This window comes from Oncorhynchus tshawytscha, linkage group LG07 (genome assembly GCF_018296145.1).
Source record: "Oncorhynchus tshawytscha isolate Ot180627B linkage group LG07, Otsh_v2.0, whole genome shotgun sequence".
NCBI lineage: Eukaryota > Metazoa > Chordata > Actinopteri > Salmoniformes > Salmonidae > Oncorhynchus > Oncorhynchus tshawytscha.
The window spans coordinates 2,349,653-2,365,829 of NC_056435.1; the positions used below are offsets into that span (position 1 = coordinate 2,349,653).

Below are 16,177 nucleotides of genomic sequence, written 5' to 3' on the forward strand. Positions count from 1 at the left end.
CAGAAGAGACCAAGTGACTTTCCTTCATAAATATTTGAAGTTACAGAGACTAAAAGTCCATTGGATTCAATCTACTTTATGAAGGCCGATAATCGTAAAACATTCAATAATGGGGACTCCGCCCCTCCATTCAATGTTACCATAGCAAAATGTGCAGACGTCACGATCGAAAGAAACACTGTATATAAGTATTGGACCTTTTAATGAAACGGGGAGCTTGGATGCGTGTCCGGTAGGAGTGACACGTGTGGATAAGGGCACATCCAGGGGCAATACATTTTTCAATTAGTTTTTAAGTAAATTGGGATTTGATTGTTCAATAAGTTTATTTTTCCTCCACAAAACTGCAAACATGGGACGTGGAGTAAGTGCGCCTTTTCTTTCCATCTTCACATTCCAGCTCCTCCATGAAATGCTACTGTAGCCTAATTTACGCAATTCTTAATGGTAGGCTACTTGTCAAAAGTGGTATCAATTAAAAAAAGATAATACGGTCGAAGTTGTTTTCAAATGATCACATGTACGTAGATGGCCGCATTTTTCTTTCAAAATGCCTGCGATGGGAAAGTGACTTCCGCATTTTGTACGCTGAACAAAAGTTGCTTTCATAACGTGTCTTGATCGAGTGTCAATTAGGGTTAAAAATGTGTTGTTTTTACATTGATACTGAAGATCCACAGGTTGGTTAGCTTGGATCTAGTCGCCAATGAGAAAAGCTTGTAAGCGCTACGATGATAGAATTGGCGGTGTAAGACAAGTTTGAAGATTGATACAATGTTTATTTTCATCCAAGTAAAGTGCAGGGAAGGTGGCTACAAATGTAGCGTGGTCTGTTTAAATTCGAGTTGCGGGAAGTGGAGGCAGACATGCTATATTGTGACTTGTGTTACTTTGAGATACACGGCCATACAGAGCCTGTAGCCCACTTCTGAATATAAGTGGTGGTCTTTGTTTTAATGAGTCTTTCATGGTGACTTTTAACCCGCTTGACTGAATTTTGTTCCCCATTGAGAAATATAGGTAATATTCAGATTCGTAATCAATTGGTTAAATGTAGTTGCGACTGTAGGCTGTTGCGAAAGTATGTTCTTCATAAATTGAATAATAACCCTAGTCCACCCCATTCACAATATCAACCATGCGCCAAAGTGTCGGTGTTTATTTGTTTTTGTCATGCTCGTTGAATGTAGTTTTTATGTAGATGGCCTATTTTGGAATAATGCACTTTGGTTGCTTAAAATTATAGTTCTGGATTTGAGCAGGATGCCCTTATCTACTTCCCCAGAGTTAGACGAACTCGGGGATACCATTTTTATGTCTGCGTTCAGTTTGAAGGAAATTGCTAACTAGCGTTAGCGCAATGACTTGAAGTATATGGGAACACGCTAACACTAGTTAGCATTGGCTCACGAAAATACCTTTAACTTTCGTAATACTGGACGCAGAGACTCAACAATGGTGTCCACGAGGTCATCTGACTCTGGGGGAAATACAGAACTGTTCCTTGATAACATTTGAGCACCTGCAAAATCTCTTTAAAAAATACATGTATTCCACATAAGGCTTAATTGTTGTATATGGATTTGGCATATGGTTGTGTATGACATTTCTTGTGTAGCCCACATTCTGCGAATGTTCAGATAGGCCTACAATGTGTCTTTGGGAAGACTTACATCAACTACAGCCCCCTCATGTATTAATGAAAGTAATCGCTTTTCCAAAAAAACAATCGTTTTTATTAAATTTGATACAAATCGGTCCAAGACAAATAATCTCCTAGTTGCTCCAATGCTGTAAAATACACTAGATTTGTTGTATATTCATCACATATCGAGGCATATTGTTCTAGACTTGTAGAATTAAGTGTGTTTTTTTAATGGGCAAACCTTAGTCAATAGGGTTTTTGTCATCACGCCTGTCTAAATAACTACCTGCAATGTTATGGTGATGGAAAATGTATCAACTATTGGGGTGATTTTTATTTGATGTTTTATATATACAGCTACCTACCTGTGACTCCTGTATTTGGGTACTGTATGGCAGACTGGTGGGATATCGGGGAGGTTAATAACATATAAAAGGCTCGCCACTCCCTGCTGGGCAACGGCTCACACGGGCACAGTGATAAAATGCATTCACAGCTACAGTAAGAGAGGGGTGATTAGAGAGACAGATTGGTTGTATGATGTGAATGCAGAGCAGCAAACCTCCATGTTTTGGATTATTTCCCTGTATTGTGGTGAACACTCTTCTCTGCCCCCAGCCCTTCTGTCTTCTCCGCGCTCCGGTCCAGTACACGCGCAATAGGCACAGATGCTTGGACAGCCGGACTAATGATTTCCAGGAGACCGCAGAGAGGGGGGAGTGAGAGGTGACATAGGGCTGGTGGGAGCAAAGGGTTGGTTAGAGTGGTGAGGTATATGAGACCGCTCTGAAGATGAGGCACCAGTTGCTGCATTGTCATCATTGTTCATAGGCTCCTGTTCAGAGGGAGCTAGCAGAATTTTTCTGAACTGGTTGAATAGCAGATGGAGGAAAAATTCAGTTTTTCTGTAATGAAATGGAAAATCAAGAGGTATGATAGTATTCAACTGCTCACTGTCAACAAATTGAAACGCCCAGAAGTTCCTTCCTGAAATGGAATACTAAGGCTATTGTTTCCATCTCTCAAAATAAACTGTGATCTGAAAACAAGGCTGTTTTCCTGTAATGTTATTAGGGCGCATTCTTTCTTCGTTATTCCACTTCTTTTCTCGCCATCTTTCATCAAGGGGGGTCATTGTTTTAAAGATTCCACCACTGAGTGTGATGGAAAGTGGCTTGTGGAAAATCTCCACTGTAAACAAATGAGGCCTAGAATATGTCCGAAACAAGGCCTTTTTATATGGTGAAGTAATTTGGGAATTATTTTATTTCTCTCCAGTGTTCCATCTCTGAGCTACTATCAGGTTGTGGCCTCAGCTGACCATTCTTTCCCCCCAGGGGTCCACTGTGGAACCAAGAGACCTGCTCTTTAAAACATTTTTTTGCTCTCCTGAGGATTTCACATTCTTTCCGCTCGAGAGTCACTATGTATTAGGCATCCCTTTTGTCACACGCCACCCCATCTCTGTGACAGAGAACACATCTCACCCCCACTGCCCCTTTCTCTCTCCTGCTCGCTCTCCCTCTCTGCTCGTTTGGCTTAGCTGCCGAAACATTATGGAGAGTTCCACACATTATTACACCTTCTGTTTCCTCCACTGTAATTTGGATTTGTTCCAACTGCAGAGGGAATTGTAAAAAAAAAAAAAACATTTGTCCCATAGGCCTTTTCACAATCGGCATTTCGCAATAGCCACGTGCGTTCTGTTCTAACCTACATTTCAGACTAGTGCAATAAAGGAAGTTGCATCCCATTGATTTGTATTCTGCTTTTAACTGTGGTTCCTGGGGTCTTAAGGAGAAACACAGGCATTCACCATCTTTTGTTCTGTGGGAAAACCGACTCTTCCAGTGGACGTGGTGGGAGTTTTAAATGCGTTTCTTGTGAATAAATGAACTTTTTTCTGAACTGAAGAGAGGGAGAGAAAAGGGGGAGGAGAGTAACACGTGACTCGGTCCATTCAGATATCTGAGAGGTGTGGTTATGGCGCCTGTAGCAACAGGGCAAAGTCCCAGGGTGAGGAGGAGCCAATATGCTTGAGTGAGCCGCTTTTGTATTTGGCACATGTACAGAAGCAGGAATGGTGTTCACAGGAATTCGACCCTGGCTGTAAAATATGCACCCGCTCGACCGTCTCTTATGAACTTTTGTTGATCTGGCGGTGGTGGTGTTTTAGTGTAAAAGTGAGAGGCCCCTCATCTCACTGAGGCTCTGTTCTGTCTATCGCTGTTGTTTTTATGAGGACAGTTGTTCTTTCAAACTTTCTGTCGTCTTGGAAAGAGATGTCTTGCCGACTTCACCCCCTTCTCCACCCACCCTATGTTCTTGCACTCTCTTTCACACATAGTTGTTTCTCTTTCTGTCCCAGACTAATTACACTCACTCCCATATGCAACGTTCATGAGAACCACAATTACGCAGTTGAATATACTACTCTGAACTATGGGAGAAATGGTATGCAGACCCAAGCCATGTTTACCACAGTGGTGTTGCTCCCACTCACAGATCAAACCATTACAGTAATCCCATATAAGAATGCGGTAAGCCTGGTATCTTAAGTGTTTTGCTAAGAGGGTCTGAATAAATTCCATGACTGTACAGTTTGTCCAAAATAAAGTCACTCTAAAGATCTATTTCTCTGCCCCATTTTTCATTATTGTTTTTACGTGGTTCTCTATAGAGGTACAAAGCCTCATTGTTCTCAGACTTGTAGTGGGACAACTTGTTTTTGCATGATTGGTCTTGTGAGAGATTCCACACAATTGCTGACATCCACACTTTTTTTCCTGTTTTCAGTGCAGTAGCTTCCTGTTTCGTTTGAGAGACAGCTGAGTAATACTTCCAAAACAGCATCCTCCTCCCTTCCTTGCTTCATTGTGGTAATAACGGATGTGTACACTATTGGGAAAGTAAAAGGGATATTTCTAAATAGTATTAGTGGGGGGGGTGCATTTTCAAGAAGGGCAAGTCTGTGTGCCTGTCAACTAATAAAAAGACCACAGGGGACTGCGACAACAGATTCCTTGAAGGTCCGGAAGACTCCAGCAGGACTTGTCGTTCCACCTCTACCCTTTACTGTTCCAACAGCAACAAAAAAACTGGTAGGACGCCTAATGTTGGATTCAGTTGTAACCAAACAACAAAGTTTAATTATCAGTCAAGCCCCTGTGACTTGGATCACATTCTGAACCAGGAACTGTCTTGCTTAGAGTCAAGCAGCTTTTGTGTAACCTCATAGTGACAAATCAAGAGAAGCATGTAGAGCTCTTTCCCCCACAGCCAAAACACTTCTGAACACCAGTAGAACCTGAATCATTTATGATCGCTAACTGCCTTACCGATGTTTATCTGGTACTGTGCGTTATCCTGTTACCGCAGTGTCCCAACACCCTCCCCTTTTCAGCCGTCTAGCTGACGCGCATTCTTCAACAGGTCTTTGTCCTCTTCCCAAAAGTGACCGATTTGATAATGGAGAAAGGGAAGAGTGAATGAACAATGTGTTTGCAGAAGGTGAGGTGCCAGGGTTATTTTGGACTTTCATGATGAGGTGACTCCAGAGGAAGAAAGTTCTGTGTGTACTCAAGACCTCAAGGCCTAATAGTCTGACATTCCTGGATTGCAGTGGAGTATGTTGAAATGACCCTCAGCCCCACCCCTCCCACAGCTCTCCTTATTGACGCAGTTGTGCAAAGTGACGGTCTGTGACATGATTGTTCATTAAGCATTCCTCATGAACTTCAGACAGATGCCATTTTCAAACATCTGAGTTTCTTCTGCTGAGTAGTGAAAGTAATTGTGCTATCTAGCACAGGTCGTAGACTCTGAAAGGTGAAAGCCTACTGGGTGATAGTCCAAAAGGGACAGCCACAACTATCTTTGTACTTGTTGCACCATACCTGTTCAGGTCACGTTTGTTTTGTAAATGATAACTGGGCTTACGTTCAGTAGAACAATGCTACATCAATAACCCACAAGTTGTTGGGTGACTTCTGGTAAGTCATTTGTAACTGAAAATGAGCATTTTTATCCTTTGTTCAAATGAGTGCTTCTCTAATTGACTCAATGAATGACCTTTTCAAGAGTTGGGCCCCCAGACTTGGGTTTTATTAATGCCTCAGAAACACTATGGGAAACTATACTATAAGCAGATTCTGTATCAGGGGCTTGAGTTGGGTTACCATTTTATTTTTTTCGGGCAGAGCTCTAAAGGGCCTCTTTCTACCTATTCTATTATGTGTTTGTATATATATTTTTCTTATCGCTCCTAACTATCTTTTCTTGCCCTCTCTGTAGGAAGGACGGGAACAGTATGAGCTGGCGGCGACCTCTGAGCAGGGAGGCAAGAAGAAGAATGCCAAGGCCATGAAGAAGGAGAGGGACATGGATGAGTTGAAAAAGGAAGTTGATCTGGTGAGTCGGCTTCTCTCACTTTCATTCTCTTTCAGGACCTGGGAAGTTCATCTTTAAATCACAAGTCTTGGTCACTCGTGTGTTGATGACACTGACTTGGTGTCAAGCTTGGCGCTGCATGTAATGTACTGTATGTTTATCTCGATGGTGCAGAAGTGCAGTGCAATACGATTGTCAGTGACATGTTCCTAATCTCTGTCCCATAGGATGACCATAAACTGACCCTGGACGAGCTCAACCGCAAATACGGCACCGACCTTAGTAGGGTAAGTCTGGAGCTTCACTCATTTTCATTTCAGTTGGCAATTCATTCATCTCCTCTGCACTGTTTTCTGTTAACAAACTAGTTACTTATCGCCCACTGCTGGAGGGCAATTCAGTTCGTTTCTCCTCAATTTGAATAGTTTCAATTATTGAATAGAAAAATTAAGTCAAGTGGTGGACTTCAAAGTTCTGCTCAAGTTATGGGTTTCGGACTCTTGGGATCTCTTCCAATTATTAAACCGTGGAAGAAGGGGGTTATCATTGACTTGGATGTGACAAATATCCAAGGCAATACGACAGCTGCTTTATCCCTCTTTTACATCCATACAAATGGACTCTTGATCAAGGGGAATAGTAGATTACCGCCTCCAAACCTAGCAGCGCAGCAGAGTGGTCCTTTTGAATAATTCACAAGCAGCAGGCTCATAGCACCTCAGCCCAGATTTAGGATGCACTCAATCCCAGCAGAGGAGATGGCACTGTTTTCATTGTTTGCAGCGAGTTGCCTGGCAACTGTCAGCACCTCGACTCTCTCCAGAGCCCCATTGACTTGTTTCTCTGTTCTCTGCCTTATGTGAAATTAGAGTTATGACTTGGCCCTGCAGTGTCTCTGCCACTGACAGACCTCGCAGAGAGATATTATTGTGTTGACAATTTGCTTCCTCTCTCCTTATCACGTGCCATGAACGAGAATCTCAAGAATGGGGGGGAAGGGTGGGGTACCTAGATATGCCCGAATATAGCAATATACTTGATTTTAAAAAGCAAGGGTCGATAATGGTATACCCTTAAAAGGTTGGGTGGGAGGGAAGCACCCATTCTTTTAAAATGAAGTATCCTCCTACAGCATCTTAATTTGAGGTCTCGACATGTAAAGTAACACCAACCAATTTTGTATTTCCTCAGGGGTTATCCAGTGCTAAGGCTGCTGAGAACCTTGCCCGTGATGGCCCCAATTCCCTGACCCCTCCTCCCACTACCCCTGAGTGGGTGAAGTTCTGCAAGCAGATGTTTGGCGGGTTCTCCATGCTGCTGTGGACTGGCGCTCTCCTCTGCTTCCTGGCCTACGGAATCCAGGCAGCCATGGAGGATGAGCCGGCCAATGATAACGTAAGATTCCAAGATGAAGAATATTGATTTTATTGACATTGTGATGGAATTGAAAGCAGATGATGCTTGGGTTTTGTAGTTCTTTTGTACTGGTGTTTGTGCGGGGGAGTTAACTTAATTCTAACACGTTCTGCATCTTTGTCCCACACAGTTGTACCTGGGTGTCGTACTCTCTGCTGTTGTCATTGTTACTGGCTGTTTCTCCTACTACCAAGAGGCCAAGAGCTCAAAGATCATGGACTCCTTCAAGAACCTGGTCCCACAGGTACTGGCTGTTTTAGAAACACTTCTTTTGAAGGTGTTCCCCCCTTATTGTTACATTTAAAGATGAATCTGGTTGTGTCCTCTACCTTGTAGCAAGCCCTGGTTGTCCGTGACGGTGAGAAGATGAACATCAACGCTCAACAAGTGGTAGTTGGAGATCTGGTGGAGGTGAAAGGTGGAGATAGGATTCCCGCCGATTTGAGAATCATCTCTGCCAGCGGTTGCAAAGTGGGTACTTTAAAATCCCCTTGCTCCAAATACGTCACGTTCCACCCATGTCTGTGCCATTCATTGTTGTATAAATCTAATTCCCTCCCCACTCAGGTGGACAACTCCTCCCTCACTGGTGAATCTGAGCCCCAGACCCGTACTCCGGACTACTCCAATGACAACCCCCTGGAGACAAGGAACATTGCCTTCTTTTCTACCAACTGTGTTGAAGGTACTTTAACAGAGCAGAGTTGCTCAGATGAGAAACAAACCAAATAAAAATAAATTCTGCCCAGGGACCACAGATTAAAAATGAGGAATCTAGCTAAATCTGGTACAAGGGCGTTTTGTACATGGTCCCTGGTAAATAAATAAAAGAAAACAAACCATGACTGGGCTAGCTTCGATGAAGTCATGTTGCTGTATAAAGTATGTTCACCATTTCTGAGGTTGAATCACTGTCAACTGTGCTGTTAAACAGTAGTCAATATGATGGCATGATTGTTACATGAAATCTGCACGTTATTTCCTGCAGGAACTGCCAGAGGTATTGTCATCAACACTGGTGACCGCACTGTTATGGGTCGTATTGCTACCCTCGCCTCTGGCCTGGAAGTCGGACGCACCCCAATCTCCATTGAAATTGAGCACTTCATCCACATCATCACCGGTGTGGCCGTCTTCCTGGGCATGTCTTTCTTTGTCCTGTCCCTCATCCTCGGATACTCTTGGCTGGAAGCTGTCATCTTCCTCATCGGAATCATTGTCGCTAACGTGCCTGAGGGTCTCCTGGCCACTGTAACTGTGAGTACGGTCTTTCGGGAGTGCTCCCCCCCCCCAAAAAACACTTCAGATATGGCTCCAAAAACCAGTACATTGCCAATTTGTTTCGACAGACATGGTGAGTGACTTTTGGCTTTCTCCGTAGGTGTGTTTAACTCTGACTGCCAAGCGTATGGCCAAGAAGAACTGCTTGGTGAAGAATCTCGAAGCTGTTGAGACCTTGGGCTCCACTTCCACCATTTGCTCTGACAAGACCGGAACCCTGACTCAGAACAGAATGACCGTGGCTCACATGTGGTTCGACAACCAGATCCATGAGGCTGACACCACAGAGAACCAGAGTGGTACCTCCTTCGACAGGAGCTCTGCCACCTGGGCTGCCCTGGCTAGAGTCGCTGGCCTGTGTAACCGTGCCGTCTTCCTGGCAGAACAGAGCGGTATTCCTATCCTTAAAGTAAGTATCTCATTTCTCCAGAGTGAATTGACATCCGTATACACATGGAGCTATCGACAGGAGTTCAGCATGTTATGCCTCTGAAAAGGCTCAACAGGGTTGTCTTTCACCTTATGTAATTCCCTCCCCTGTCACCCGAATGCCTCATATTGCCTCAGCCCTCGCAATCCCCTGGAATATAACCTCTCCCTCCGTTAATCATCTCACCTTGGACTAGCTGTGATTACCACACTTAATTTCAGCCCTTATTTTCAGTTTCTCTTTGTCATGGTCTTTGTCTTCCACCAGGCTCAATCTACAAAGATTTCCTTTTCAGTCTGTTTAAAATGATGGAGGGCATTTTAATATCTTGGGCCACTTGGAAGTGCTAGTGTGTGAAAGGGAGTGTGCGCCAGCGGCGTACCACGTCCACTTCATCTGCCTACTCGTTTCCCTCTCACAGAGAGATGTGGCTGGTGATGCCTCGGAGTCTGCCCTGCTGAAGTGTATTGAGCTGTGCTGTGGGTCTGTGCAAGGCATGAGAGACCAGTACACCAAGGTTGCTGAAATCCCATTCAACTCCACCAACAAATACCAGGTAGGGCAATGGCACCCTGCCACATGAAATAAGGGCAAATAAGTTTTCAATAAGTCTTTGAAAACCCTTCCCGTTGGCACAGAGATCAATATGGTTATGCCTATTCTGGTAATCTGTTTTCAAAATGGCTGCTCCTATAATTGTATCCCGTAGCTCTCCGTTCACCTAAACAAGAATGAGGGTGAGTCCAAGCATCTGCTGGTGATGAAGGGAGCCCCTGAAAGGATCCTGGACCGCTGCTCCACCATTTTGATCCAGGGCAAAGAACAGCCTCTGGATGATGAGATGAAGGACTCTTTCCAGAACGCCTACATGGAACTGGGTGGTCTGGGAGAGCGAGTGCTGGGTAATAGTCATTTATTTCAGTCATCACTAGCCAATACTACTGTATTTTTGTTATTCCATCTGTGTTGTCAAATGATCCAATGTGAGGTGTAAAATTGTGCTTTTGCTCCTTTTTTTCAATTCACATTTTCACAATTTTGTATCCGTCTAGGGTTCTGTCATTTCCAGCTCCCTGATGACCAGTTCGCTGAGGGCTTCCAGTTTGATTGTGAAGAGGTGAACTTCCCAACTGAGAATCTGTGCTTCGTTGGCCTAATGTCCATGATTGACCCTCCCCGTGCTGCTGTGCCTGATGCTGTGGGAAAGTGCAGGAGTGCTGGAATCAAGGTATGGCAATGTAATACTTGACACGACTCTTCAGTCAATCCACATAGCAGCCACTGTGATCAGACCACTCCTCTTCCGTTCCTTCCCTTAGGTTATCATGGTCACTGGTGATCATCCCATCACTGCTAAGGCCATTGCCAAGGGTGTGGGCATCATATCTGAAGGAAACGAGACTGTTGAGGACATCGCTGCTCGTCTGAACATTCCAGTCAATGAAGTTGACCCTAGGTATGTTGCGATTTAAAAAATAAAATAAAAGCTACGTTATTGGAAACAACAGTAAAACCCTTGCAGTTTCTACATTTTTCATTTTTGAAGTCCTTTTTCAAAGATTTTTATTCAAGCTTGAATGTCAGGTCCTTCTCATGAGCGCTTATAGACATTATAGAAATGTCGTCATATCAATGGGATTTCCCATTAAAAAAAAGGGTACATTTTTCACAGGGATGCCAAGGCCTGTGTGGTCCATGGCGGTGACCTCAAGGACCTGAGCGCTGAACAGTTGGACGACATCCTGAAATATCACACAGAGATTGTGTTTGCCAGAACCTCTCCTCAGCAGAAGCTGATTATCGTGGAGGGCTGCCAGCGCCAGGTAATATTCAGCTCAACTTAAAGACACTAGGCCTATCTCACGAGAGGTAAACAGAGTGACTGTAGCGTAGATAAATCCCTTTCAAATTAAAAATGTGTTTACCAGTTTTCTCTCTCTAGACTTCTCTCTCCATAGTCTCAAACACCTCTCCTCCTTATCCACAGGGTGCTATTGTGGCTGTGACAGGTGATGGTGTGAACGATTCTCCTGCTCTGAAGAAGGCTGACATCGGTGTTGCAATGGGTATCTCTGGATCTGACGTCTCCAAGCAGGCTGCAGACATGATCCTCCTGGATGACAACTTTGCCTCCATCGTGACTGGTGTTGAAGAAGGTAGAAGCAGCATTTCAGTGGATTTAGAATGTTTGGGGTTCCTTCTATTCTGCATTATTTTCACTAACGTTATGCATGTACACTTTCCTAGGCCGTCTGATCTTTGACAACTTGAAGAAGTCCATCGCCTACACCCTGACCAGTAACATTCCAGAAATCACACCCTTCCTCTTCTTCATCATCGCCAACATTCCACTGCCCCTAGGAACCGTCACCATCCTCTGTATCGACTTGGGAACTGACATGGTGAGGAATTTGTGTATATATAAGATTTTTCTTTTCTAAATCTCTGGTAACTGTTCAGTTTTATTCTAATTGTTGAAATCGTCCTCAACTTTGCAGGTCCCCGCCATCTCCCTGGCCTACGAAGCTGCTGAGAGTGACATCATGAAGAGACAGCCCAGAAACTCCAAAACAGACAAACTGGTGAATGAAAGACTTATCAGCATAGCCTACGGTCAAATCGGTAAGACCGCTTTTCACAAAGCCTTACTTGCGCAAAAAGTATTTTCATTCTTCGATGAAAGATTAACATCTCATACACCTCAAACTGGATTCTAGACTCTTAAGTTGACTGGGTGGTTTTGGGATCAGCTGGAAGTGGGGTATGTACCAGAAATAGCCTCCCTGGTGATAAGAGAAGGGGTCTCTGAGTGATTATGGGATGTTTCACACTTTGGTGATGGAGCCAAAAATAGGTTTAAACCAGAGGTTTCCACGTGAGCGGGACTTTCCTTAAGAGGAAACACTGATATGGACAGCATTCACATACTGCGGTTGCATCATATCATGGGTCGCGAACCTCTCCCACCAACGTGATACTCCTTGGGAATCACTGTAGGGCGGCAGGTAGCCTAGCGGTTAGTGTTGGCCCAGTAACTGAAAGGTCGCTGGTTCGAATACCCGAGCCGACAGGGTGAAAATCTTTGATCCGTGCCTTGAGCAAGGCAGTTAACTCTAATAAGCTCCAGGTGCACCCTACTACTATGGCTGACTCTGTAAAACAACACATTCTCCTGCACCTGTCCGGTGATGTGACAATCAAACTTGAAAACATTTTTTTAATGGAGATTGATGCAACATAGAAAACCAACAGACAGAATGACATGGATAGAGTCTGATACAAATGCACCCATCTGATCCTGTCTCTCCATCTCTCCATAGGTATGATCCAGGCTTTGGCTGGGTTCTTCACATACTTTGTGATCCTGGCTGAGAACGGGTTCTTACCCTCCAGACTGCTAGGTATTCGTGTAGATTGGGACAACAAATTTTGCAACGACCTGGAGGATAGCTATGGCCAGCAGTGGGTGAGTATGCAGACACCAATGTGGTTTTCACAAGCCTTGTTGATTGGTCTGATTCTAGATGATTAGCTGACTGTGTTTTGACGGTTTCTCCCTCTGTTGCTGACTGTTTCCCTCAGACTTATGAACAGAGAAAGATTGTGGAGTTCACCTGCCACACAGCATTCTTCGCCAGTATCGTGGTTGTACAGTGGGCTGATTTGATCATCTGTAAGACCAGGAGGAACTCAGTCTTCCAACAAGGAATGAGGTGAGTTCAGTGGCCATTTTGAAGAGCATCGGTTGTTAGTTCTTTGTTGTCAAAGAAATGACTTGATTTTAAATGCTGCTTCTGTCCTCCTCAGGAACAAGATTCTCATCTTCGGCCTGTTTGAGGAGACCGCCCTGGCCGCCTTCCTGTCCTACTGTCCTGGGATGGGCATCGCCCTCAGAATGTACCCACTCAAGTAAGTAAAGACCCTTCAGTTAGGTACACTTCATCTCTTAATAAAATAATTTGTAGTACTAAAAATACTTAACTCTTGGAGGACTTCTATTAAGCTTAGCTATGTGTTGCTTAAAATGTTAAGATCTGTTCTTGATGCATTCTGGTCTGGAGTCATTTCAGATCTGTTTTTGTTTTATGTTTTCTTTTCTCCTTAGACCCAGCTGGTGGTTCTGCGCCTTCCCATACTCTCTCCTCATCTTTATTTATGATGAAATCCGAAAACTGATCATCCGACGCAGCCCAGGAGGTGAGGCTAAATCCCTTTTTAGTTATTACTGTGACTATCTGCTGTACTTGTTCATACAAGTTCTCAGTTTGGCTCTCAAAACCACAAGATTTTCCCTCGTTCTCAGGAGGATAGTAAGGCTACCTAAATATGCAGCCTTACTATCTGGCAAACAAGCGAAGTCTGTAAATCTTTAAGCAGCAGCACATTTTTCAGATGTGCAAGACAGTGGACACAGACAAGTTTGGGAGTCTAGTCCACTCCATTGACAACTGCTAATGTAAAAATGGCTTTATAAAATGCATTTGATGTGAGTAAACCGGTATGCTATCAGAGACCATGTTAAAGACGTCGGTCACTTGACTGTCTTCCTCATTGATCGTCTGAACTACACACGGATAGTTAACATGATCATTGTTTATGTATGCTACAGCCTTCCTTAGTCCACCTGTTTTACCAGAGGTAATTGATCTCTAAATCTTGTTTTCCATCTTCTCTGTTTTAGGTTGGGTGGAGAGGGAGACGTACTACTAGAAAGCATCCCGTTTGCATCGCTCAAGTTCTTGCATGGTTGTCTTGCTGCTCGGAATTTTAAATTCTGTAAAATGTGGATGTGTTTTTATATAGGGAATGCGTGATACTAAAACACTGAGATCGAGATGATGAACCAAGACATTTGAGATTGTGTGCCTTGTTTCTGGAACAGGACCAATTTTATACATGTTTTTAACAGTAATATAAATAAACTTTCAGTCAGCTCCCACTTTGGTGTGTATGGTTTGTGCATGTGTGCTTGCACGTTTCCTCATTGCAACTTGGAGACTTTCCAGAATAAACACAGCATCAACAGATCTTCAGGTCCTTCTTTTCCTATCCTTCCTGGAGAGTCTCTACTCTCTCTCTCTCTCTCTGTTTTAACCATGAGCACTGCTTTCAGTGTGCAGTCAACGAACACCAGCTAGTTGTTCACTGTCATGTAGTACAGAATGTAGACTGTATTTCATCTCACCTTTTGACCCATTCACATCACACTTTATCCATCTACTGCCCAACGTTAAACACGCTCTCCACACACTAGCAAGCCTGTGTCAGCGTAACCGTCTATCAGAAGCACAAGGCAAGACTTATCAACTGGCAGCACTTGATTATAAAAAACCTGCTGACAACATTGTGGCTTAATATGTATATTTCATTCAAACCCACTGTATAATGCTTATAGTAGCAATGCTCTCCTGTGGGTGGGTGTTCTTAAATAAAGTAGCTATGGCATGCCCAATCCAATATCCTACCCTTGAGGTTTGGGAATGAAGCTAAACATTTAAAAAAAAATATCCACCCACAAGTGGTGAACCCCTAGTACCACTGACGGCATGTCCAAAAGAAGGAGAACTCCTGATTTCTCTGTGAACATCCTTCCTCTGTAAACACACTGCAGGTAGCCTAATGGTTAAGCTCACAATCCCCAAGCTTGGGGTGTCAGTGCACAGTCCAGTTTTTGTCAGTCCCAACTGGACTTCATGTCTGGGAAAAGATTGTGGATAAATGAAGATGTCTTACTCAGCCTTTACCATAGATTTTTTTGGTGACTCTCCCATAGACACCAATATGATAGCAGCTGGGTCTGCTTAGTTCATTGACTGTTTATGAACTAGAAACAGTTTGGGAGTGGGATGTCTCTCTTCCGTCTCTGGTCAGGCTGCGTGACAACCTGTGGGTTGACCGCGCTGCGTAATCTCCACACCTCCCTTACTCTCATAGTACGGCCTATGTGGCTTCCAGTTAAAGGGATAGTTCATTCTCCAAAGCCAAAGTTTGTCATGCCTCAAGTGTGGCCTATAGTCGAGCTTCATATCCCACGGCATCTGTTGTGTAAATGTCTCAGGATTCAAATGAATAGGAAAGATTTGTACCACTGAGGTGAACTATCCTTTAATGTAAGGCGAAAAAAACATTATTCTTACGGAAAGAAGTTCTATCTCCCAGGGGTGCTTCTGGCAGGTCTTTAGCAGGTCTGGAAAGAGGCCAAAAATGAGAGGGGTGAGAAGAGTGAGGCTAGAAATAGGTAAAACAGACATGGCTAGAAATTCCACTTGATTTAACACAGACCTACCAAAATGTCAGCCAACTACATTCTTGCACTGAAAAACATACTGAATTATAAACTTCCACACGGAACTCTGCATTCAATGAATGAGAATGACCATTCTAGATCAGCCCCATTTCAGTTCTATGGTAGTTAAGGCTCGTATGTACAGTAGGCATGGAAACAAACCAACTTGGTTTCCACCGTGTGGAATTTGAGGTTTCTATAGTGATTTGGCCGAATACAGCCCTATTCAAGATTATTTCCATTCATGGTGTAGGCCTATCGAAGGGTAGAATGTTTAAACAACACTGTGAGAGAAGGAATGTGGTTTCATTCATATCTTCATCTGCAAATATCATCATGAAAAATATTAGAATGAGTACAATAGTAAAAAAATATATATTGTTCAATAGTGTAGTCTAGTGGTTACATAGTCACTAAAGGTCATAGTTGGAATTTTCTGAAACTTTTCTGTTATCAATAGCATGTCGTTGGTAGTTCCTATCGCTTCCTGATTTTCATTGTCAGGAACCAATACACGCAGTCAGTCAGGAAAGCAAAGGCTAACTTTTTCAAGCAGAAATTTGCATCCTGTAGCTCTAACTCCAAAAAGTTTTGGGACACTGTAAAGTCCATGGAGAACAAGAGCACCTCCTCCCAACTGCCCACTGCACTGAGGCTAGGTAACACGGTTACCACTGATAAATCCATGATTATCCTAAATTTCAATAAGCATTTCTCAATGGCTGGCCAT

General features: G+C 43.6%; 1 protein-coding gene across 1 annotated transcript; it reads left to right on the plus strand.

Annotated features, from left to right (window-relative positions):
* Nucleotides 1-205: 205 nt before the first annotated feature.
* Nucleotides 206-14,100, plus strand: LOC112253654 (sodium/potassium-transporting ATPase subunit alpha-1). The gene is made up of 22 exons (XM_024425581.2): nt 206-364; nt 5,939-6,055; nt 6,262-6,321; nt 7,226-7,429; nt 7,581-7,694; nt 7,787-7,921; nt 8,018-8,135; nt 8,439-8,707; nt 8,832-9,140; nt 9,583-9,717; nt 9,871-10,063; nt 10,214-10,389; nt 10,481-10,617; nt 10,834-10,984; nt 11,149-11,317; nt 11,409-11,563; nt 11,660-11,783; nt 12,482-12,627; nt 12,744-12,874; nt 12,969-13,070; nt 13,267-13,358; nt 13,843-14,100. Exons 1-22 carry the CDS (start codon nt 353-355, stop codon nt 13,869-13,871), a joined length of 3,078 nt encoding a protein of 1,025 aa, XP_024281349.1. The 5' UTR covers nt 206-352; the 3' UTR covers nt 13,872-14,100.
* Nucleotides 14,101-16,177: the final 2,077 nt, after the last annotated feature.

Excerpts from the sequence above, each read along its gene's own strand:
- LOC112253654 (XM_024425581.2), top strand. Across the intron at positions 7,695-7,786 it reads TCAAGAACCTGGTCCCACAG|CAAGCCCTGGTTGTCCGTGA; the intron begins GTACTGGCTGTT and ends TCTACCTTGTAG. Across the intron at positions 12,875-12,968 it reads GTCTTCCAACAAGGAATGAG|GAACAAGATTCTCATCTTCG; the intron begins GTGAGTTCAGTG and ends TGTCCTCCTCAG.